The sequence below is a fragment of the Mobula birostris genome, chromosome 7, assembly GCF_030028105.1.
Source record: "Mobula birostris isolate sMobBir1 chromosome 7, sMobBir1.hap1, whole genome shotgun sequence".
NCBI lineage: Eukaryota > Metazoa > Chordata > Chondrichthyes > Myliobatiformes > Myliobatidae > Mobula > Mobula birostris.
In genome coordinates, this window is record NC_092376.1 from 115,123,289 (window position 1) to 115,149,733 (window position 26,445).

General features: G+C 43.3%; 1 protein-coding gene across 3 annotated transcripts in view; it reads right to left on the reverse strand.

The window, feature by feature from the left end:
• Positions 1-26,445, reverse strand: part of LOC140200389 (drebrin-like) — a 203,698-nt gene that overhangs the window by 19,175 nt on the left and 158,078 nt on the right. The window contains exons 8-11 of one of the 3 annotated variants that reach the window (XM_072263651.1): positions 17,176-17,239; positions 12,340-12,417; positions 9,422-9,536; positions 4,935-5,057 (exon numbers count right to left, since the gene is read on the reverse strand). In XM_072263651.1, coding sequence (XP_072119752.1) covers positions 4,935-5,057; positions 9,422-9,536; positions 12,340-12,417; positions 17,176-17,239 — 380 coding nt within the window. The remainder of the gene's footprint in view (positions 1-4,934; positions 5,058-9,421; positions 9,537-12,339; positions 12,418-17,175; positions 17,240-26,445) is intronic. The other 2 variants (XM_072263652.1, XM_072263653.1) reach the window with 2 other exon arrangements.

A 26,445-nucleotide genomic window follows, 5' to 3' on the forward strand; every position in this document is an offset into this window, starting at 1 on the left:
TATGCAGCACCACTAATGTGATGGATGGAATTTGATTTGCATTGGTAAATCTATAAATTGGAAGCAAACAGACATAACGTTTCAAATTGATGACTTTCTGCCAAAATGGACAAGTTAGAAATGAAAACAACAGGAATACTGCAGATGCTGGAAATTCAAGCAACACACATCAAAGTTGCTGGTGAACGCAGCAGGCCAGGCAGCATCTCTAGGAAGAGGTACAGTCGACATTTCAGGCCGAGACCCTTCGTCAGGACTAACTGAAGGGAGAGTGAGTAAGAGATTTGAAAGTGGGAGGGGGAGACGGAAATCCAAAATGATAGGAGAAGACAGGAGGGGGAGGGATGGAGCCAAGAGCTGGACAGGTGATTGGCAAAGGGGATACGAGAGGATCATGGGACAGGAGGTCTGGGGAGAAAGACGGGGGGGGGGGGCAGGGGTGGAAACCAGAGGATGGGCAAGGGGTATAGTCAGAGGGACAGAGGGAGAAAAAGGAGAGTGAGAGAAAGAATGTGTGTATAAAAATAAGTAACAGATGAGGTACGAGGAGGAGGTGGGGCATTAGCAGAAGTTAGAGAAGTCAATGTTCATGCCATCAGGTTGGAGGCTACCCAGACGGAATATAAGGTGTTGTTCCTCCAACCTGAGTGTGGCTTCATCTTTACAGTAGAGGAAGCCATGGATAGACATGTCAGAATGGGAATGGGATGTGGAATTAAAATGTGTGGGCACTGGGAGATCCTGCTTTCTCTGGCGGACACAGCGTAGGTGTTCAGCAAAGCGGTCTCCCAGTCTGCGTCGGGTCTCGCCAATATATAAAAGGCCACATGGGGAGCACCGGACGCAGTATATCACCCCAGCCGACTCACAGGTGAAGTGTTGCCTCACCTGGAAGGACTGTCTGGGGCCCTGAACGATGGTAGGGGAGGAAGTGTAAGGGCATGTGTAGCACTTGTTCCGCTTACAAGGATAAGTGCCAGGAGGGAGATCAGTATGGAGGGATGGAGGGGGACGAATGGACAAGGGAGTCGTGTAGGGAGCGATCCCTGCGGAAAGCGGGGGGGGGGGGGGGAGGGAAAGATGTGCTTAGTGGTGGGATCCTGTTGGAGGTGGCGGAAGTTACGGACCCACCAGCCTCCGGGTCCAACATATTATTCTCCGTAACCAGCAACTTTGAAGTTAGAAATGAAACTAGTTTTAAGTCAAAGAAGATGAGAGCAAAAAAGGAAGGCCTGTGATAGGATGGAGCCTTGAATGAAAGCAGTAGTGTGCTACTGACTGAGAGAGGGTGGTGAAGTGTGCAAATAACAAGAGATATACAAAAGCTGAAATACCGTAAGAAACAGAGCAAATGCAGAAAACAAATTTTTAAAAAATGCAACCTTACACATGCTTATGATAAACATAAGAGTTTCTGCAGATGCTGGAAATCCAGAGCAATACACAAAAACTGGAGGAATTCAGCGGGTCTATGGAGGGGAACAAGTAGTCGATGTTTCAGGCCGAGACCCTTTATGTCACGTACATGAGTTTTAAGCTGAAAGTACACTGGCCCAAGGAAAGATAAAGCAACATCTCCTACAGCCCCACTTTCATTATTGCACCCACCCTGTCTATTATTACTCTCTCACTTTAACACCTTTTTCCAACACAATTCAATACATGCAAGTTTTTTTTAAAAAATGCAGATTCATTGCCTTTGCAGTTATCTAAACAACTTCTTTAAAAAATGGCTAATTTTCCTTCTGCCTTGCAGAGCCTTTTGGGATTTGCACAAGTCCCCTACCAAGCAAGTGGATAACTTTCAGGATTATAGACTTTTGCCGATATCCGGCACTAAGCAGCCATCAAAGAGCATTTGAGACTGGCATGGATGCATGTGACCCAAAAACACCAAAGAAAAATGATACCACCCAGAACAAAAGAAGACCACTTGATTAATATCTCATCCATTACCAGTGCACAGTGGTTGCTTTGTGCAGTGTGTAGTAGGTAGTTGGTGAGGTTTTGATCAACTAGGCTTCTACAAGTGGACTCCATTTAATTGCTCATGCTATACCAAACTACGTCCCTCCTGAATTCATGACATTTGCCACAAGGGCAAGAAATTCAGGCACATGGGAACACCACCATTTGCTGTTTCCTTGAGTTGAACAGCATCTTGAGTAGGAACTACATTGCTATTCCATCACTGTCTCTGGATCTAAACCCTGAAAGATTATGCCCCAACAGCATTATGGGAGAACCTTCACCAGAAGGATTATGGTGGTTCAAGAAAAGTAAAAGCTAAAGCATTTAGGGATGGACAACAAATTCTGGCCTGCCTATCTCCTGAAATATGAATAAATAAAAAGCCCACTTCTTTCTTACTGGTGCAATGGCATTAAAATATCAGGTAAATTCATTGAACCCTTGTGTGCAAGGCAATATGTCATAGGTTGGGTCTTGCTGTCCAAATGAGAAGGATACAACTTGTAAAAATGGAAGCTACGACAAATATAAGTAGAAATCCCATAATTTTTGTTTGGTGTTGCTCTTTGTTAAGTTCAATACAACTCTGTTTATGATGCTGCGTCATCTTTTATTCAGTAGAATTCCCCAGCTTAATAAATAAGGCAAATATCATTTTGAAGGCTAAAGCTAATGTTTTGTCTTTGCTGTGCAACAGCTTGTGATTTTATGGCATACTAAGCACAGAGGGGTGCGAGAGGGAACATCTCACAGTTTTGCTCCTATGTTTGTACAGTAGAAAACATTACAAAAATCACATACCAGCTACATTGCCTGAATACATTAAAAATCCCTATTTAAATTTTATAGAACCCTTATGATCTTCAATTTATAGGAACCTTTTAGAGACTAGCTACCTACAAATTAAATTGCAATAGTTCGGAATAATCTGAAGTTATTTAACTTTAACAAAGACAGAAAACCTTTGTTCTAGCTAAATTTCTGCCTAGCTCCTGGACATGTTAGCAATGTTCAGTCTATTGGAGCAGAAGGTTGGATCTACAAGGCATAATAACTGAATGAGTTACCTACGATAAGGTGTTTATCATGCTGAAAAATTATAATGAAATTTTCTTATTAATATCCTGTACACATGAGAGCTGTTGTCGGTGTGCATTTGTTGCTGACAAAGCACTAATTCATTAAAAGCAAATTTCATACAGCAGCAAATAACGATTTGTGACCAAAAGACTATCAGGGACCAAAGCAAGCCAGATTCTTTCAAGCCAACATCTTTCAAGAACCCTGAACTTTCAATGGTCTTTAAAATCAATTATGTACATTTTAAATTGCCAATACTATTGAGTGGAGTTAGTTAAAGTCTGTCCCAAGCCTTGTGGCCCATCAGGCCGGTACTTATGCCGGTTTCTGTGGCGTGAAGCAACTGAGAGTACGAGACTTCCCCCCGGATAGGACACCAGTCTATTGCGAAGTTAACCTCCAGCATTTTGCTGGTATCCATTTTCAGCTGGGTGGACTGGAGCAGTGTGTGGTTAAGTGCCTTGCTCAAGGACACAACGTGCTGCCCCGGCTGGGGCTTGAACTCACAACCTTCAGATCGCTAGTCCAACACCTCAACCACTTGGCCACGCGCCACACATTGCAGTGGAGTGAACACACAGCAACACCTCATGAGAAGTAACAGTGGCATTGGTATCATCAAACTTCATTGTCCAACTGAGAAGGAAATTAATCATTAAAATAGACGCAGAATGGGAAATGGTAGTAGAAAGTCCATTGCTTTTTTTTTCTGATGCTGCTTCTTGTTAGGTTCGCTACAATTTGACTTAGATATTGCAGAATTACACACAAGTTTCCAGTGTCAAATAATGCCCAGGTTTCTGCCACTTCCCAAAAGAATATGTCCAAATTTAAATGGGTTCAAATGGGCATCAATAAACACCGTACACAAGGAAAAGTCAAACCCACACCATTATATTTCAAACAACAATTCAACTTTTAAAAATTCTAAATTAGAGTTCATTCAATCATTATCAACCTACATCAGTACAGTGGGTAATTTAAAAATCTATGATCAGAGAACCATTTCAATTATTAATGTGATTTATACATTATCACAAATTGTACAAACAGTAATAGAGTACAAAGCCAGATATACTCATCACAGTTGGAGGGAGCTTGTGCATGAGTGTGAGAAGCCTGGCTGGTTTCATTGGCAGAGATTAATTGAGACAGAATGCTTGATGAACAAAAGCATGAGGATAAGAAGACATGGCCATATCAAAGGTACGCACATATTCAATTCTTTCCAAAGCTCTGATCTTTTAAGTTGTGCATTTGGAGTATATCAGATGAATGCACTCAGGCACAGAAATGGAGGACACCAAGCAGCTTTGGTGCTGTTCAGTGAAAGATTAATATCAATTGTCTGTAAGAGAATAAATCTACCTGTTCAGAGACCTTTTCCATCCACCAGAAGGGACAGACATGGTCCTCTGTCACACATAAAAGCAAAGGGTCGTTCAAATCTTGCAACATCATCAGAACAATGACTTCAGTCCATACTGACTAGTGTTTACTGCTCCTGACGTAGCCCCTCTCCTCCTTCTGCACCTGCAGCATTGTGGAAGTTCAAGTGACGTCCTCTGACAAGAGGACATTGGGAACAGAGCTATGTGCTGTATCGTCAGTATTAAAAATAGCCAAATCTGCTTGTTTAATTTTCCCCTTATAATTCATCTTGTTTCAATATGAGACCGCTCTCTGTTTTCCTATGGCTCCAAGTCAGGGGCATTAGAATTTGATTTAAAACTGCAGCATCATTTCTTAAATGCAAAGCTATTTAGTAAACTAGAAGCTACACAGTGTATGGAAGCCCATAAGAGTCTCCATACTGTAGAACGTGCATGCTTCTATTCAAAGAAACATGATACTCTATATTTAATTAGAAAGTATATACATACATGAGGGGTAAGACTGGAAGGGGCTATGGCTAGCAGCAATTCGAGGGCAAGGGGATCTTGGAGGGGACCATGATCGCTCGGGCAGACTGTTCTGATTCTTAAGGAAAGGGCTGTTCACTCGACCTGTGGGGAGAATGTGTCACATCAGTCAGTAACACACAACAGCAAATAAGAGAGTTAAGGGGTAGCAAAAGGGATTGATGAGGTGGTTAATGCAACTAATACAGTGTAACCCATTTATTGTCATACCATTCCAAAGACAGTATATAATTAAAAGAAAATGACACTTTTCATGCATTGCTATTGCTGTCACTGAAAATGTTTTGGCTATTCTCTTAATGCTGCTTAATTCACCAGTCACCTCATCTCGGAAAAATATTAAATCTGAGCTGCTACCATTTACTGAAGAGTTACTTAATTTCTTTTGCACTAAAATGGTTCCAAACCTTCACAATCTTAGAAATTACATGTTTTAATACTCTCCCCTTCCTTGTATATACATTTTTCATGGCTTCCCCTTATCCATTGATTTTCTCTTTTACCATATTTTTCCCATATCCATTTTATACTGTTAATTTTTTAAAATCCCCTTTTCTCAGCTACTTTAGTTCCCCTTTCATTATCTCATTTACTTTCACTCTCTAATTTACTCAACTCCCCACTCACATTCTGATGCAATCAATTTCGCAGTTTTTGGCTTTCCAATTAGTTTATGAAGTCAGTTCCAACCATTCTAAGCCAGGTATGATAATAACACTGCTCCACTGTACTAGAAATCATTATATCCCTCTAGATAACGTGTGAACACTTGTTCACCACTGTGAGAAAGTGTTCTGCTTTCAAGAGATTACTGCACAATTTTTGAATTGTTTGGGCTGCACTTGTTAAAAGAGTTTTTCAAAATATAAACAAAAGAAAATCACTCTCAGTGAGATTGCGGGAAGATGTTGAATTTTCACTTCCATCCTTTTGATCCTTCCTGCACAGTATGATCAGAGCAGTAGACAGTCCACAGGTCCATAGCAGAGGGTGTTCCCAACAAAACAATGCCCAGAGAATAAAAAAAACATCACTTGGTCACAATCAACACACATCAAAGTTGCTGGTGAACGTAGCAGGCCAGGCAGCATCTCTAGGAAGCGGTACAGTCGACGTTTCAGGCTGAGACCCTTCATCAGGACTAACTGAAGGAAGAGTTAGTAAGAGGTTTGAAAGTGGGACGGGGAGGGGGAGATCCAAAATGATAGGAGAAGACAGGAGGGGGAGGGATGGAGCCAAGAGCTGGACAAGTGATTGGCAAAGGGGATATGAGAGGATCATGGGACAGGAGGTCCGGGGAGAAAGACAAGGGTGGGGGGACCAGAGGATGGGCAAAGGGTATAGTCAGAGGGACAGGGGGAGGAAAAGGAGAGTGAGAGAAAGAATGTGTGTATAAAAATAAGTAACAGATGAGGTACGAGGAGGAGGTGGGGCATTAGCAGAAGTTAGAGAAGTCAATGTTCATGCCATCAGGTTGGAGGCTACCCAGACGGAATATAAGGTGTTGTTCCTCCAACCTGAGTGTGGCTTCACCTTTACAGTAGAGGAGGCTGTGGATAGACATGTCAGAATGGGAATGGGATGTGGAATTAAAATGTGTGGGCACTGGGAGATCCTGCTTTCTCTGGCGGACACAGCGTAGATGTTCAGCAAAGCGATCTCCCAGTCTGCGTCAGGTCTCGCCAATATATAGAAGGCTACATCGGGAGCACCGGACGCAGTATAGCACCCCAGCCAACTCACACGTGAAGTGTCGCCTCACCTGGAAGGACTGTCTGGAGCCCTGAATGGTGGAAAGGGAGGAAGTGTAAGGGCATGTGTAGCACTTGTTCCACTTACAAGGATAAGTGCCACAAGCTAACGACAGTATTCCCTGTAAACTCAGCTAGATATGCTGACATGTATAGTGATGAATACAATCTGTTGAAATTGACAAATATCCAGTCTCATAAATATAGACTGCCATCATCAGACTTTATATTACCCTGGCTGGGATAAACCCTGGCAGTAACATAGTCTGCTGGGCAGGATTGATTCCTGTTGATGGTACCTTGAGGGAAAATAACAAAATCATCTCCACAAAATTCCCCAAGTTCACCAGAAAAATATGTGAACCGAAGTCAGTATCCTCTTTCAGGTCAGCATCCCTGGCACTGAGGCCTGAGTTGTACCCTGTCAGCTTATAACTTTGTTTGCCCAATGTCAGACACTGGACACAAACATTCATTACAATCTCTAGGAAAGGAAAAGATCATTAGGTGGACAGAGGTGAAACAATTCAAAGGTGTGTTCCGATCCGCCTTGAAAAATGTAACATCCCTACTGACTCTCAGGAAAACCTGAGCCCGGAACCTCAAGGCCCTGCATTCGAAGCACCCAAAAATATCCAATGTAAGTGGCAAAAGCATCTCACAAACCACACAGCAGCCTCCAGTTAGACACCATACCTTCCCAAATGTGGAAGAGACTGTGGTCCCCACTTCAGAAGCCACAAAACCTGAGTGAATGTAAGTCACCTTTAGTTCCAAGGGACTGCCTAAGAAATTAAGATTGATTGCTGGTTTGAGGAGTGGGTTTTGGCTGCAGAAGACCATTGAGTGGCACAAAAACCTGATGGAATAAGCAGTTATGCAACATATCAAAAAGGACAAGATTGAAAATTATACAATAATCAGATCACTGATTTCCATGACAGGAAAACAGCATGGAATTGTGCAAATGATTCTTAATGTAACTTTAAATGAGAACTGAGAACCCACAGTAAAATAGCCCAAAGCTTAAAGCATTTTTCCAACATTCACTTATTACATCATCAAGAAAATCATGCTCCATCACAGGACAGTAAGTAGCATGGATAACCCACATACTAATTATAGGTGAAACCCACATTCTAATTATAGATAAGATGTGGAGAAGGCCTTATGTTAACGAGAAAGTCCCAAATAGCTGAGTACTATTGGAAAGCGGGTCCCAGACTAAATGTAGTGATGTCACATCGTTGAGTGCAGCTTTGGGAAGGTTGGTGCTTGTTGCATATTTGGAGTCTCACTCCATTGACAGCATCACTATGAAGAGAAAAAGTCAAGACAAGTGTTGTAAAGTAGGGTTGAAACTACCACCGATGACTGGGGGCCTTATGAATTCCTTCTCTGCTTTTAAAACAATGATCCAAGATACTTCTCCTTCCAAAGGTTTGACATACTTCAACCAAGTATCTCAAACAGTTTACATCACCAGAAGGTTTGTTATTATCAGACATTGAAACATTTAAACATCAGTTTCCTTCATTTTCAGTTTGAGATATATCATAAAACCAAACCGTACATACAGTGCTGAAGAAAAGCACAGAAGAGTGGGTTTCATTATTTAATGTCATTTAGCATTTACTAATAGTTTGCCTGTTGTTGGCATCTTCCTCCCTCAAAGTACCTCTCTGTTATTTAAAAAAGTACAGTACTATGACCTTGTTACAAACTCAGGTGTAGTGTAATGGGCAGCAACTTCAACAAGTGCTGATTGAGTGCTGCTTCTGCCCCAACCATAAACCTTTACATCAGGAAGATATTTAATACAGTGGAGCCCTGTTCATCAGAACTTGTAATCCCAATTTCACTTGTTAATTGTACCATGAAAAATGGCCCAAAGTGCACACTGTATGAGAACATTTTGGGTTGCTCAATTAACATTAAAACTTCTCCAAACATGGTTCAACTTGTCCACAGGTGGCTCAACTTTAACCAGTTAAACTAACCATCATATCTATGCATGAGTCATCCCAGCCTCAGTTACATCAGTTGGTCCAGCTGATTACATCTTCACCCCATGTTTTATTACTTCACTTGAGATAACTGAGTGTTCTTCTTCCCTGTATGTCCTTCCGGTTTTCCCTCAACTTTTCCAGCTGAATCACTCGATTCAATCGCCAATTTTAAATGTTTTACCTGTCAACAATCACAGCACTCTGCATAATTCCAGACCAAGTCATTCAACATGATTAATTCCATTCTTTACACAGGTTACTTTACTGGCCGTCCAAACAATTTAGTTGATTGAAAAACAATCAGATATTACTGCATGCCACTTTCATTTGGCTGATGTGATTATAGTCCAAGTGAATCATTGATGTTGTCTGCAGCAATCAAGTATCAAGACAGAAATATTAATTACAGATATTTAGTGGTTTGAGCGGCAGATGGTTTTGCTATGTTGTTGAGCTTATACCTTGATGTTGATCACCTCATCATAATAATTTCAAAAAGCATCTAAGCAGGTTGCAATGTGATCAACCATTTTATTTTTACTGATCTTGAAAAAGGATTTGATGATAACAGAACGGACAAAACCATTAACTCTGCCATTTCGAGGGAAGGAATTTTCATGGAGAATGAGAGGCCCAAGGGAATGAGGGGTTGAAGATGTGCAATAGGAACACAGAGATAGTTTCATACCTGGTCTTTGGCCTGAAATATGCGAAGTCTCAAAACTCGTTGTCATAGCTCTTTCTCGCTGCTTAAAAAATTCCCTTGGATTTCCATCTCTCAGTGCAATAAGGGCGGCAGCTTCCTGTTAAGAAGTGAGAAACAGAGTGTCTACTGAACAGAGAATGGCTATCTTAATACATTTCTGCCATTTTTACACGCTTGGTTGTGAAGCTTTGGCTAATCACCTTTCACACCATATGAATTAATGGAAGATGAGGTGCTGTTCCCAGGGCTTGCACTGGACTTTACTGGAAGAGTGTAGAGCTTGGAGTAGGAATCGGATGGAAAAGGTGACAGGTGACTGGAGGCTCTGGATCACATTTTCAGAATTAATCAAGCTCAGAATCGGGTTTATCACTGGCCTGTATCGTGAAATTGTTAACTTAGATTCATGAAGTGGTCAGCTAGATTCTATTTGGTTTCCCCACTGAAAAGTCAACTTTATGGAATATAGAACACTACATTGGAAGCAGTACAAATCACTACTTCATCTGGAAAGGCTTTCGCAGCCCAGGTAGAAAACAAGGATGTAGGAGGGAAGCTGTTGTATCTCGTGTAATTCTGGATGCAGTTGACCTGAGAGAGGCAGTGGGTACTGGTGGAGATGAACAATGAACCAAAGCATTCTGGGAGGAATAGCCCTTCCCTCAATCAGAGGTTCATCTTCTCCTCTTCCATCACTACTCTTTTCTGTTGGGTTGAATCAATCTCACACAGAAAAAAAATCTTGATACCACTCAAGTTCTGCAAATTAAAGGTGTTGTTATGGGAACCTGTATGTAACAGCAGTTTGTCAAAGTCAATTTGTACCAGTCAAAATGAGAAGCAGGGTACATCACAGAGCTAGGCTCCATTCCAAATTCAGCTGCAGTTACTAGCTAAATTTCTGTCAGATCTGTTCTTAATTGCCTCAGCAATCCTGTTTCTTTGTGGTGTGCTCTACATGGAACATCTATTGTATCAGTCCCACTCCAGTCCACTCCCTTACCTCTGTATTTAATTCACTGATGATTCTATCGGCAATGCTTTCTGCTTTTGTCTTGAAGTCGAAAATTTCATCAACTCTGCTGCTGATCTCCACCTTCACATTGGTCCCATCTTCGCATTTTCTCTACTTGCTCCAGGCAATAGCTTAGCAACCAATATCCACTACAGGCTTGCCTTGATTGTATTTCTTCTAATATGGCTTTATGTAAGGACCCCTTTCCATTCTCCAGTTTCCCTATATCCACCTGTTCTTGTGATGATTCCCAACCTTATCTGTTTATATCCTCCTCCTTTCACCTTTACTCCTCCCTGCCAATTTCAGAATAGGTTTCACCTTGTCTTCACTTTCCATCCACTCAACCTTCACATCTAATAAATAATTCTCCATTTCTGAATGCCTCCAATATGATGCCACCAGCACAGACATTGCTGTCTCATCTCACCACAACCCACCACCATACCCCCCTCTCCTCCACCTCTGACACTGTTCCAACAAAGTTCAACACAAGCTTGATAAGTAGCACTTAACCTTCCTACAGGCACATCCTCTGAATACTGCAGGACTCGAAAATTACAGACCTTCTCTAGTATGTTTACTGTAGGTTTTCAGCAGTCACCCCACCGATAATTTTAAATACATATTCTTCATTTGGTCCACCTTAAGGCAAATCTGATGTGCCTTACTAGCACTACCTTTCACTTTATTCTATCACCTCTTGTCACTTAATCTCTCATTCCCTCTACCCTAACACAGAACTTCCTTCTATTCCTTCCTTCCATCCCTCTTCTTTGTGTACAGCTCTGAAAACTTATTTAAATCAAAATCCTAGTTTTAATAAAAGATAAGCAATCTGAAAAGAAAACTCTTCATTGATACCACTTCATTAATCACCTTTCTAATATTTTTTTAGTCAAGCCAACTACAGGGATCAAGTACAAAATTGTTGCAATAAAGGATACAACTCCCATATTTTCCTGTACTCTGTGCATAGATTGTTTAGCAATCTCAACCAAATGGAAAAAACATTCAGTGACATAATTGCAGCTTGTTTTATCTCACTGAAATCCTCAGCTTAATCCCTTTTAGGAGATCACAGAGGTGAGCTAGAACATTAAATCATGGTTTTTAAATCAGAGAGATTTTTACGACCATTATTTGATCATTCTCACCAAGGCTGCTTCCTCAATGAACAGAGATCACACATTTGAAACCTTTCAGGAACACTCTGCAAACTTTGAAACATTCCTGGGAATGCAGGTTGCACTGTGGGGGGGGGGGGGTTCTGTGGATAATGAGATGGAATTTTTGCCAAGCCGTTGTTTAGATTCTGATCCTGTTTTAAGTCTGTGTTCCAGTGTGATGGGTTTATGCTTTGGCAAATTACTTAATGCAGCCTGAGAATATGAGCTATAGGTCCTGGAATTCAATCTTCATATTTCTCTAACATTACAGCCAGGAGTAGCTATTTGAGAAGAGGTTGGCCCATCTTGTCGTAGCACACCTGCTTAACAGAACCAGGGTCAAATGAAGCACAATTTGTTGAGGTTTGAATGACTGTCATCACTCATCCAACCATGCCACCTCCAGAGCTAACACTATAGAAAGGCTGTCTGCACAAGAAGACCACGTGAAAGAAAAACCGGCAAGAATGAAAATGAGAGGCTGAAAGTCCGACAGAAATGGGCTGTATTATGAACTCTATCTCAGCCACTGGCTAAATCCTCAGGAATTGCTGTCAGGTCTAATGTTTTCTGGCTCAGCACCTTTCAGCACCATTGTGTCACTATATAAGGCTTAGAGATTAGAGCATCAATGATGCCTTTCGTTTTGGTGTCCATACACAGAGCAGTTTTAAAACGCTGAATGCTTCACATTTTGATCCCTATTAATTACTCACTGCTGCTTTCTCTGCTGAATCACTGATCTTGGGTCCTCTGTTCTCTTCATCCTCTTCTATTCCCTCCCTCTGTGCTTCCTGTTTCAAAATGAACAGGTTTATAACCATTTGAATGTTGCAGCAATAATTTATTCAGCAGTAATTCTGTGATCATCTATTGCCACATTAAATCTGGGTTGACACATGTAGGTGCAGCAAGGTAGTAATTATCTCCATTAAGAAATGCAAAACAAAATGCTAAAATATATCAAATTAAACATATTAGATCAGCACAGCATTACAGCAGAGATCATAATCTGAAAGCATTAGACTGATGTGTGGACACATTTCAACAACCTGCATTTATATGATAGAAACATAGAAACATAGAAAATAGGTGCAGGAGTAGGCCATTTGGCCCTTCGAGCCTGCACCGCCATTTATTATGATCGTGGCTGATCATCCAACTCAGAACCCCGCCCCAGCCTTCCCTCCATACCCCCTAATCCCCGTAGCCACAAGGGCCATATCTAACTCCCTCTTAAATATAGCCAATGTACTGGCCTCAACTGCTTCATGTGGCAGAGATTTCCACAGATTCACCACTCTCTGAGTGAAGAAGTTTTTCCTAATCTCGTTCCTAAAAGGCTTCCCCTTTATCCTCAAACTGTGACCCCTCGTTCTGGACTTCCCCAACATCGGGAACAATCTTCCTGCATCTAGCCTGTCCAATCCCTTTAGGATTTTATACGTTTCAATCAGATCCCCCCTCAATCTTCTAAATTCCAACGAGTACAAGCCCAGTTCATCCAGTCTTTCTTCATATGAAAGTCCTGCCATCCCAGGAATCAATCTGGTGAACCTTCTTTGTATTCCCTCTATGGCAAGGATGTCTTTCCTCAGATTAGGGGACCAAAACTGCACACAGTACTCCAGGTGTGGTCTCACCAAGGCCTTGTACAACTGCAGTAGTACCTCCCTGCTCCTGTACTCGAATCCTCTCGCTATAAATGCCAGCATACCATTTGCCTTTTTCACCGCCTGCTGTACCTGCATGCCCACTTTCAATGACTGGTGTATAATGACACCCAGGTCTCGTTGCACCTCCCCATTTCCTAATCGGCCACCATTCAGATAATAATCTGTTTTCCTATTTTTGCCACCAAAGTGGATAACTTCACATTTATCCACATTAAATTGCATCTGCCATGAATTTGCCCACTCACCCAACCTATCCAAGTCACTCTGCATCCTCTTAGCATCCTCCTCACAGCTAACACTGTCACCCAGCTTCGTGTCATCCGCAAACTTGGAGATGCTGCATTTAATTCCCTCATCCAAGTCATTAATATATATTGTAAACAACTGGGGTCCCAGCACTGAGCCTTGCGGTACCCCACTAGTCACCGCCTGCCATTCTGAAAAGGTCCCATTTATTCCCATTGATCTAGTACAATGAATCACCCAAGTTCCCGAAAGGCCAGCGAGGTGAGGCTTTCAAAGCTGAAATGTTGTAAGACAGAGAACCAGGTTCAAGAACAGTTACTACCCCTCAACCATCAGGCTCTTAAATAGAAGGGGATAACAACACTCACTTGCCCCATCATTGAAATGTTCCTACAACCAATGATCTCACTTTCAAGGACTCGTTATCTCATGTTCTCGTTATTTATTGCTATTTACAGTATGCTGGTCTTCTGCACACTGCTTGATCATTCATTGATCCTGTTCGAGTTACTATTCGATAGATTTGCTGAGTATGCCCACAAGAAAATGAATCTCAGGGTTGTATATGGTGACTTTGATAATAAGACTTACTTTGAACTTCGAACTAACAAATGTCAGTGTGCACTGTATAATAAGGAACAGGACTTGCTGCGAGTTAGGATGAAGGCAGCAGAGCTTTGTATGGGCTCAGTTTGTGAAGAATGGAGCAGAGAAAACCATTGGAATAGTCACATTTAGCTGTAATAAAGCCTTGGATAAGGATTTCTTCAGACAGTGAGCTGGAGCAAGGGGAAATGAACATTATGGGGGAAGTAACAGGAGGAGATGTTAGTTATAGAGGTGAAATCTACAGCTTAACCACATCAAATCAAATGCAAGGTCAATATCGCCACATTATTAAAAAATATCCAACTAGTCGGCTGACTTGATGCAAAGCAGGTAGCTGAGGTGATAGCAGTGATATCGTCTGTCTACTCTGATATGAGATAAAGGCTGACAGCAGTGACTTGAACCCTCTACTCTGGATAGTAAATACAACACAGAGTTCGCTAGCAGTATTCCTTCATGGGATCATTCAGGGTAGAGGGAAGGAATTATTTATTAAGTTTCCCATTAGTTGACTGACCACAGTTTGAATCTAAAGTGCTTAACAACAAGTACACCAACATTTAAACTATGAAGAATGAAGTCTATTTACAACCTACATTGTCATCATTTTTTTTTAGCACTTTTCAGCTGCTATTTCAGAGGCACAGGCAGTGTGGAAGGAGTGCGCAGGATGAACAAGATATGAACTTTAGAAGCAAGGTACAAAGTACTCAATTGTGGCATTATCAGTAAAATTGTGTAAAAGATATCTGGAGCAAGACTAAAGTACATTCCACTTCACTTCCCGCAACTAGGTATGGTGAGACATGATCACTGGCAGCTTTATTCTTCTGCTAAAAATACTCTCAGGGAGTTTCAGCCTTTAATACTATCTGTAAATGAAAGTAATTGCTACACCTGCCCCTACACCTCCTCCCTCACTACCATCCAGGGCTCCAAACAGTCCTTCCAGGTGAGGCAACACTTCACCCGTGAGTCTGCAAGTTGGTTGGGGTCATCTACTGTATCCAGTGCTCCCAGTGTGGCCTCCTGTATATCAATGAGACCTGACATAGATTGGGAGACCATTTCGCCGACTACCTACGCTCCCTCCATCAGAAGAAGCGGGATCTCGTAGCGGCCACCCATTTTAATTCCACTTCCCATTCCCATTCTGATATGTCAATCAATTGCCTCCTCTACTGTTGTGATGAGGCCACACTCAGGTTGGAGAAACAACAACTTGTATTCTGTCTGGGTAGCCTCCAACCTGATGGCATGAACATAGATTTCTCCAACTTCTGGTAAAGGCCCACCCCCCCCAACCCGTTCCTTCATCAGTCCCCATCGCCGTTTCCCTCTCTCACTTTATGTCCTTGCCTGCCCATCACCTCCCTCTGGTGCTCATTCCCCCTTTACTTTCTTCCATGGCCTTCTGTTCTTTCCTGTCAGACTCCCCCCTTCTCCAGCCCTCTATCTCTTTCACCAATCAGCTCCCCAGCTCTTTACGTCATCCCTCCCTCTCCCGGTTTCATCTAGCACCTTGTGTTGCTCTCTCCCATCCCCCAACTTTTAGATCTTCTCAATTTTTTTCCCTCCAGTCCCGCTGAAGGGCCTCGGCCCAAAACGTTGACTATACTTTTCTGATATAGATGCTGCCTGGCCTGCTGAGTTCCTCCAGCATTTTGTGTGTGTTGCTTGGATTTCCAGCATCTGCAGATTTTCTCTTGCAAAGTAGTTTCTCAATGGCTAAACTTTTGTCCTGGTATGATTTTCCCCGGACCATGGATAACTATGAGGGAATTTACCACCTGATGCCCTCACTTTGCAAGCCCTACATCACAGATACACTGCTGTTTAAAATTGATGTTTGAAATGTTTAAAATATTGAAAGTAAGTAACTAGAGTTGAAATCTATTCAAACTACCTTAGTTGTGAAGGCAATACTTTTTAACAAACCAGACTATTAGCATGCAAAACTTAACATTAAATCTTTGTGAAATTCACTAAGGATGAAGGTAGGATATTTATATAGAAAAAACTAGAAGCTGTTCTATTCAGTTTCTGCACTATTTTAACCTGTTAACTTTAAGACTAAGTGACATACACAATAAAAATATTAAAGTTATTATCTATAGAACACCGGTTCGACAATTAAATTACTGGATTGGTACTTAGTGTTCAGGATTATTCAAGTTCTGCAAAGGCAAATAGGGAATTTCAATTCAACTACAAAAAAAGGATTGCTGTTAAATAAAACATCTGGCTCACTAACCTTCTTGAGGAAAAGAAATCTATCATCTGGACTTTATGCAACTTTTGGCCCACCAAGGTGGCTGATTCTTAACTCCCTTCTCAGTCCATGGATTTATTTAAGTGATAAGAATGGGAATATTTTGGTATTCGCTTGGGAGCCAACTGCAAAATATCTTACACGAGTGTCACTCATTGTAATTAATTTTGCACATGTCTAAGTCTTGTATAATATGTCAATTTAAGTTTATGTTGATACGTTTGTCCCTGTAATATAGTCTGCTGTTGTAAAATCTAATTTTCATGCCATTTATACCTCTGTGTATCTGTGCCCATGACAACAATAAATTTGAACATGAACTTGCTATAGCAGCATCATGCACAGCTCATAAAAAGTGATGGTACTAGGAAATTATATTGACTGTCACTAGAATGCAAGATAACTGCACTGCAAAGGGTTGAAGCTATCAGAAGGCAATAGACAGATTAGCAGGTCAGTGAATGTCATTTTTTGTGATGGTACAAGATAACCTCATACTATTCTCAATTCATTTGTATGTGCGAGTGTTAAGGGCAAGGGGGCAGGGGGCAGTATGATGGGTGTTGCTTTTGACTGTGGTCCTGGCTTTCTGTATTTGTTCTGCAGTGTGAGCAAATGCCTGTGGCCAGTGAGGAATCTCACTACACTGGCTCATCCCTCTCTAGTTTCAAGCCACAATGAAGAGGTGAATTGTTTTGCAGCATGCAGTTAGTAATAATACAGTAATGAGAACCAGAAATCTCACTCACCCTGTTGCTGTTCTGGCTCAATACATCTTTGATTTCATTGACTTCCAGGCTTTGTAGTTTTTTCCTAAAATTAAAAAAAAAACACATTTAAGAAACAATTAATTCAACATGTAAAAGCCATCTATTATACTGATGTGGCATGAAGTAGTAACAATATTAAATTGAACCTCTTCCCAATCCCATCACATAAACATACCATTGTTGTACACAGTTTTATCATTATTAAGTTCAGAATTAGCCACTGTCATTCTGGTTGGTCCATTGCTGTTGATAAGATGTATTACAAAATGGTAAAATCTCAAGAACCTACAATAGAAAGAAACTAACACGTATCAGCGTAGACTCCAGGAAAAGTGGGCAAAAAATACATACATTAAATGCCCATGCATTTATCTATCATTATGAAATATCAATTTGCAAAAAAATAGAAATGAGTAAATGGTATACAAATATAATTAATATACTGAAGGATCACGAAGGGGAAAAATGTACAATGGGATACAATAGTAAATATTCAGTACGTCCTGTACACCTAAAACAATTCTATCATTTTACTGAAGTTAATATTTGTAAACCTCAAAATTCTGTTGATATATCATTTATGATTCTTCAAAAATTTAATTTTATCCAAATAATTTTCAGCCTTTAATATCACTGAGTCTGGATCATCTCCTTATTACCCCTCAACCATCGGGCTTTTTGAACCACAGAAGATAGCTTCACTTACCCCATCATCAAACAGTTTCCACAACCCATGGACTCAACTTTGAAGGACTCTTCACGTCATAGAAACATAGAAAATAGGTGCAGGAGTAGGCCATTCGGCCCTTCGAGCCTGCACCGCCATTTATTATGATCATGGCTGATCATCCAACTCAGAACCCCGCCCCAGCCTTCCCTCCATACCCCCTGATCCCCGTAGCCACAAGGGCCATATCTAACTCCCTCTTAAATATAGCCAATGAACTGGCCTCAACTGTTTCCTGTGGCAGAGAATTCCACAGATTCACCACTCTCTGTGTGAAGAAGTTTTTCCTAATCTCGGTCCTAAAACGCTTCCCCTCTATCCTCAAACTGTGACCCCTCGTTCTGGACTTCCCCAACATCGGGAACAATCTTCCTGCATCTAGCCTGTCCAATCCCTTTAGGATCTTATACGTTTCAATCAGATGCCCCCTCAATCTTCTAAATTCCAACGAGTACAAGCCCAGTTCATCCAGTCTTTCTTCATATGAAAGTCCTGCCATCCCAGGAATCAATCTGGTGAACCTTCTTTGTACTCCCTCTATGGCAAGGATGTCTTTCCTCAGATTAGGGGACCAAAACTGCACACAATACTCCAGGTGTGGTCTCACCAAGGCCTTGTACAACTGCAGTAGTACCTCCCTGCTCCTGTACTCAAATCCTCTCGCTATAAATGCCAGCATACCATTCGCCTTTTTCACCGCCTGCTGTACCTGCATGCCCACTTTCAATGACTGGTGTATAATGACACCCAGGTCTCGTTGCACCTCCCCTTTTCCTAATCGGCCACCATTCAGATAATAATCTGTTTTCCTATTTTTGCCACCAAAGTGGATAACTTCACATTTATCCACATTAAATTGCATCTGCCATGAATTTGCCCACTCACCCAACCTATCCAAGTCACCCTGCATCCTCTTAGCATCCTCCTCACAGCTAACACTGCCACCCAGCTTCGTGTCATCCGCAAACTTGGAGATGCTGCATTTAATTCCCTCATCCAAGTCATTAATATATATTGTAAACAACTGGGGTCCCAGCACTGAGCCTTGCGGTACCCCACTAGTCACCACCTGCCATTCTGAAAAGGTCCCATTTATTCCCACTCTTTGCTTCCTGTCTGCTAACCAACTCTCCACCCACACCAATACCTTACCCCCAATACCGTGTGCTTTAAGTTTGCACACTAATCTCCTGTGTGGGACCTTGTCAAAAGCCTTCTGAAAATCCAAATATACCACATCCACTGGTTCTCCCCTATCCACTCTACTAGTTACATCCTCAAAAAATTCTATGAGATTCGTCAGACATGATTTTCCTTTCACAAATCCATGCTGACTTTGTCCGATCATTTCACCGCTTTCCAAATGTGCTGTTATCACATCCTTGATAACTGACTCCAGCAGTTTCCCCACCACCAACGTTAGGCTAACCGGTCTATAATTCCCTGGTTTCTCTCTCCCTCCTTTTTTAAAAAGTGGAGTTACATTAGCCACCCTCCAATCCTCAGGAACTAGTCCAGAATCTAACGAGTTTTGAAAAATTATCACTAATGCATCCACTATTTCTTGGGCTACTTCCTTAAGCACCCTGGGATGCAGACCATCTGGCCCTGGGGATTTATCTGCCTTCAATCCCTTCAATTTACCTAACACCACTTCCCTACTAACATGTATTTCGCTCAGTTCCTCCATCTCACTGGACCCTCCGTCCCCTACTATTTCTGGAAGATTATTTATGTCCTCCTTAGTGAAGACAGAACCAAAGTAATTATTCAATTGGTCTGCCATGTCCTTGCTCCCCATAATCAATTCACCTGTTTCTGTCTGCAGGGGACCTACATTTGTCTTTACCAGTCTTTTCCTTTTTACATATCTATAAAAGCTTTTACAGTCCGTTTTTATGTTGCCTGCCAGTTTTCTCTCATGATCTTTTTGCCCCCTTCCTAATTAAGCCCTTTGTCCTCCTCTGCTGAACTCTGAATTTCTCCCAGTCCTCAGGTTAGCCACTTTCTCTGGCTAATTTGTATGCTTCTTCTTTGGAATTGATACTATCCCTAATACTATCCATGTTCTCGATACTTATTTCATTTGTTTATTATTATTACTGTTTCTTTTTTTACTCTTTCTTTTTGTATATGCACAGTTTGTTGTCTTTTGCACATTAGTTGTTTGTCCGTACTGTTGAGTGTGGTCTTTCATTGATCCTATTCTGTTTTTTGTATTTATTGAATATGCATGCAAAACCTGTACTTTGACATACATGTACTTTGATAGTAAATTTACTTTGAACTTTGATCCCCTAGAACCCAATGGAACAACTAGTCCAGAAATTACTTACAACCATTTAATATTTTTAAATCAATGTCACACGTCCCTACTGATTAAGATCTTCAACTAAGATAGTCACAGTAATATAGAGAGTAGACTTGTCTATACAAGACCATGTTATGCCAGCTAGCGGGCAAAAACAAGTGAGGGGGTGGTGTCATTACCACGCCACTAGGTGATCATCCCAACGGCGGAGCAGGCGGAAGAGGAGACATCTCCCAACGGCTGCAATGGCGGATGAGGATGCCCAACAATGGGTAGGGAGGCTTGCGAGCACGCCACAAGAACTGCCGTAGACCCACAACACTCAGGGCTTGTCTACCTAGCGTGTGAAGCCTGGATTCGGCGGACTGCGCGGAAGAAACCATCACTGGTTCAACGGGCAGAAAGGCGATAGTCAGCAATGCGTCGTGGAGCGCTAAGAGGGCACAGTGAGACACACAGAGCACTGCTGGCCATCCACTGCATCCTGACCTATCTCCAGCCGTCTCGACTATGTCTTGCCACTGGGTCCAGATAGGCCGGGACGAGAGAGTGAGGCTGACGACCTGCACAACTCTCCCTCACTTTAATCCAAGTCAAGCACAAGTCATTGCTTCAAACCCAACGCGGAAGAAAGTGATGGTGCTCAATCTTGGCACATGGAACGTGAGAACTCTGCGAGATAACATCAAGGCAGACAGACCAGAGAGAAGAACTGCACTGGTTGCAAAAGAGCTAGCTCGCTACAACGTGGACATAGCAGCTCTCAGCGAAATGCGCCTAGCAGACAAGGGCCAGCTGACAGAACATAGTGGTGGATACACGTTCTTCTGGAGCAGTCGCAGCAGTGCTGAACGACGAGAAGCAGGCGTGGGATTTGTCATCAATTCTAACCTCGCCCGTAAACTCACCAAGCACCCAGAGAGCATCAACGACCGCCTGATGACACTTCAGCTCCCACTTGCAAACAAGAAGAGCGCTACGCTGATTAGTGCCTACGCTCCCACCATCACCAACCCAGATGACATTAAAGACAAGTTCTATGAAGAACTCGACGCCCTCATCTCAGCCACCCCACAGTCAGAGAAGCTCATCTTTCTCGGGGACTTCAATGCCAGAGTAGACTACCAAACCTGGGAAGGGATCATTGGAAGACACGGCACTGGCAAGTGTAACAACGGCCTTCTGCTCCTCAAGACATGTGTCACACCCGACCTTGTCATCACCAACACCCTGTTCCGCCTACCCACCCGTAAGAAGACGTCATGGATGCACCCACACTCAAAGCACTGGCATCTGATTGACTACATCATCACCAGGAAGACGGACAGGATGGATGTCAGAGTGATGAGAGCCATGTGTGGTGCCGACTGCTGGACCGACCACCGCCTCATTGTGTCCAAATTCAGGCTTGGCATTCTGCCCATGAGAAGACCCCAAGGGCAGAAGACTGCAAAGAGGCTGAATGTCTCCAAGCTGAAAAGCAGCAGGGTTGCAGAAGAATTCGTCGATGACCTTGAAGGCAGACTGCCAGACACACCACAGGAAGACGGGACCAGCGTTGAGGAACAGTGGACGGCCTTCAGAGACGGTGTCTACACTACCGCCCTCGAACATCTCGGACCAGCAACCCAAAGAAACCAAGACTGGTTCGATGAGAATGATGAAGAAATACAGGCACTACTAACGGAGAAACATCAACATTACAGAGCGCATCAGAACGACCCCACGTTGCTAGCTAAGAAAGATGCCTTTACCAACGCAAGAAGAAAGGTGCAGAAAAAACTTCGCGAGATGCAGGACAGCTGGTTCAGCAAGAAGGCCGATGAAATCCAGGGCTATGCAGACAGCCACGACATATGTGCTTAAGGCTGTATACGGACCCCAGTCCTCTGGCTCCTCACCCCTCCTCAATGCAGATGAGACGCAGCTGTTGACAGAGAAGAAGCAGATTCTGGATTGGTGGGCTGAGCACTTTAACAACGTCCTTAACCGCCCTGCCGACATCAACGATGAGGCCATTGCCCGCCTGCCCCAGGTAGAGATCAACAAGAACCTCGACACCCTCCCCACAGTAGATGAAGTCAGGAAGGCAGTGAAGCAACTCTCCTGTGGCAAAGCGCCAGGACCCGGTGCAATCCCTGTTGAGGTATACAAAGCAGGAGGCCCTGTCATGATGCAAAAGCTGACTGTACTCTTCCAGTCCATGTGGAAAAAGGGAAAGGTCCCGCAACAGCTGAAAGATGCCAGCATAGTCCACATCTACAAGAGGAAAGGCAACCGCCAGTCTTGCGACAACCACGAGGCATTTCCCTCTTGTCCATTGCTGGGAAGATTCTGGCCCGCGTCCTGCTCAACTGCCTTCTCCAACATCTTGAGCAAGGTCTGCTCCCAGAAAGCTAGTGCGGCTTCCGTGCTGAATGTGGAACCGCGGACATGATTTTTGCTGCGCACCAACTCCAGGAAAAATGCCAGGAGCAACACAGCGACCTCTTCGTGACCTTTGTCGATCTAACCAAGGCTTTCGATATGGTCAGCAGAGAAGGCTTGTGGAAGATCATGGAGAAGTTTGGCTGCCCCAGCAAGTTCATCACAATCGTCCGGCAGTTCCACGACGGTATGATGGTGAAAGTTCTGGATGACAGCGACGAGTCGGAGGCCTTCCCAGTGACAAATGGCATCAAACAAGGCTGCGTCCTTGCCCCGACTCTGTTCAGTATGGTATTCTCTGCCATGCTGACAGATGCCTTCCGTAACTACGAAGAAGGAATCCACGTCAGCTACAGGACTGACGGCAGGTTGTTCAACCTTAGGCGCCTGCAGGCAGTTACAAAGGTGCAAGAGACTGTCATCAGAGACTTCTTGTTTGCTGATGACTGCGCACTCAACGCCAGCACAGAGCAGGAGATGCAGCGTGAAATGGACTGCTTCTCACAAGCCTGCGACAACTTCGGGCTCACTATCAGCACCAAAAAGACCAAAGTTATGTACCAGCCTGCCCCAGGAAAGCCATACCAGGAGCCACGCATCACGATGAAGGGCCAGAACCTCCAGGCAGTCGACAACTTCACCTACCTGGGCAGCATACTCTCTCGCGCAGTGAACATAGACGCTGAGGTCAACAGCAGGATTGCCAAAGCTAGTGCCGCCTTTGGGAGACTCGTGAGAACGTCTGGGAGCAGAGAGGACTCAGCCTTACCACCAAGCTGAAGGTCTACTGTGCAGTGGTCCTTACCACCCTCCTTTATGCCAGCGAGACCTGGACTGTCTACAGCAGACATGCCAAACAGCTCAACCACTTTCACCTGAGCTGTCTCCGTAGACTCCTCCACATCAGGTGGCAGAACAAAGTTCCCGACACGGAAATCCTGGAACGAGCTGGGCTCTGCAGCGTCTACACCCTCCTGCTGAAAGCCCAAGCCAGGTGGGCTGGACATGTGGTCAGAATGCCAGACAGCCGATTGCCTAAGCAGCTGCTGTACGGAGAACTGTGTCAGGGCAAGCGCTCAGTCGGGGGAGCAGAAGAAACGTTACAAAGACTGCCTGAAAGCATCCCTCAAAGGCCTGGGTGTCGACATCAACACGTGGGAGACGCTTGCCCTTGACCGTCCAGCTTGGCGCAGCAAGATCACCACAGGAGCCCGTGCAGCTGAAGTCAGGTGCATCATCGAGGCGCAACGAAAGCGTGCTGTGCGCAAGGCCCGAGCAGTATCCACCGCCACGACAGCACCCACCCACTTGTGTCCCACATGTGGGTGAGCCTTCAGGGCCCGGATTGGCCTCATCAGTCACCTCCGGACCCACAGCCACCAATCTCCCATTTGACTTTGAAGCCATGGTCATCTTCGTCTACGAAGGACGAACAACAACAATGCCAGCCTCAGAGTGGCCTACTCTGCTTACCTGTTACAATTTCCCTCATCTGCCAGCATTTGGCCGAGGAAACAAGATCTCTATAGGGTGATCTGAAAGGAATGCATCACAAATCACTCTCCTATAGCTCTGTGAGAATGGATGCTGTAGTTATGGGAGAGCGGCAAGGGAATGGTCCAAGGAAATTTTGAGGACCAGTACACATGGATACCCCGTACAGGCATTTTTATTTTGAAATTCAAGGGGCTAGGGAAGTTCTCCAAGGCCCGAACCAGTTGTCCTTGGCAGGCAGGTATTGGGGAGATTTCTGCAAGGATTGGAGTTGATTCTGAGAGAGCCTGCAAAGCTGGTGATGTCCACATACAAACCCTATTCCCATATGTAGAAGAAAATGTACAAGTTCTCCCTGCCAGCTGTTCCTAATGAACAACCAGCAGTAAAATGGGGCATAGAACAGCAGCAACAACCTGAAACTGGAAATCCAAAAGTTACTACAACAGTGAACTTCACCAAAAAAGCAACTATGAGGTAGCAGGAGATCACTGAACTCAGTCAGAACAAAGATGCACTTTAGGTCTTGGTCCTTTTAATAAGTATGGTTTCAGGAAGAATGGGGTAAGTAAAATGTAGTTGTTCAGTGAGTAAATAAGAAATATTGTTTTGCAGATCACTATGGCAGTAAAATGACAATGGACACATGTTTTAGATGTTGTAGTACTGCTTACACCAGAGAAAAGGTCAAAGGACAACTGAAAATCCCACTGAGAGGTCAGGAGTTAAATTTCCCAATAGGTGGTTAGACACCAAGAAATGTGTGCAATATTGCTCTTCTTGGGTTGAGCTGATTTGTAATAGAACAGCAGAGTTTTCTTTTGTGGAGTTGCGCAAGGAAATGTCTAGTCAATTTGCTCCATAATGATCTATCACCAACAGCACCTCAAGGATACTGTAGATATGTAGTACTTGTGACTGTTAACTCTTTCATTCCAACATGGTTTCTGTCTTCCTCCTCCCTTGTTTCCTTCCAATTTAGAAGCAGGATTGTCTTTTCTATTCCATCATTTCTCTGCATTAAATCTCTAATGCTATGATCTGCCTAATAACGTAAATATTTTATGCCCATTAGCTTTATGTGCACTTGTGCTTTCACCATTAAAGCATGTGGCAGGATACATTCTGTGCATGGTTTTCACAAGTACATATGTGTACTTGACTAGCACCTATAGTACCAAACATCAGGCACTGCCAAGGTCGATTTTGACCCGCTGGAATGTACAGCTAGACAGTCGGGCTAGTGGTTAGTCCAACTTGCCAGGCAGGACTGATATAGCTCCAAGTCTGAGAGAAAGCTGTTGTTGTTGTGTATCAAGTCATAAAGCAAGGCCTTCAGCCCAAAGTTCAGGCCAAACATGGTGCTCTCCCCATCTAGTGCCAATTTCTGGCATTTGGTCCATAGCCTCTGAGCCCCACCTCTCTACGTACCTGTCCAAATGCTTCTTAAATGATACTTGCCTCAACCACTCCATCTGGCAGCTTGTTCCACATACTCGCCATCCTCGGTGTGGGAAAAGTTGTCCCTCAAATCCTTTTTAAATCTTTCCTCTCTCATCCTAAACCTATGTTACAAATGACAAAGATCCCAACGCCATTCCCTGCAGCACACCACTTGTCACTGGCCTGTGTTCAACGACTGCCCTCTGCTTCCTGCCTCTGAGCCCCTTTATGATATCTGAGTTCTTGACACAGCGCGAGTTATTGGCAGTTTATTCCCCAGCATTGCATTTTACTCAATAGACAATAGACAATACTTTACTCATTCATCATTCTGTTCACATTGTGCATTTGTGTATTCACATGGGGCGGCACCGTAGCGTAGTGGTTAACACGACGCTTCACAGTACCAGCGACCCACCGCTGCCTGCAAGGAGTCTGTACGTTCTACCCATGACCACGTGGGTTTGCTCCAGGTACTCTGGTTTCCTCCCACAAGCCAGTTGGTAGGTTGATTGATCATTGTAAATTGTCCCATGATTAGGCTAGGGTTAAAATTGGGGGAATGCTGGATAGTGTGACTTGAGGGCGAGAAGGGCCTAATCTGCTCTGCAAATAAATAAATAAAAATATCTACTTTAAGTCCTTATAAAAACTAAATGCCTGAAACTTGTCATGGTTCTCAAAATCTAACTGCTTCTCTCCCTCTGGTCGAAAACCAGTGATTTACTCCTATTGCCCAGAACCCAACTAGACATACAATTCCTTTGATTTTAAAAGTATTCTGAATTAATGTATGATTTCTTAAAGAATTTGATTGAATTTTTGCTATGAAAACAGATATTTATCC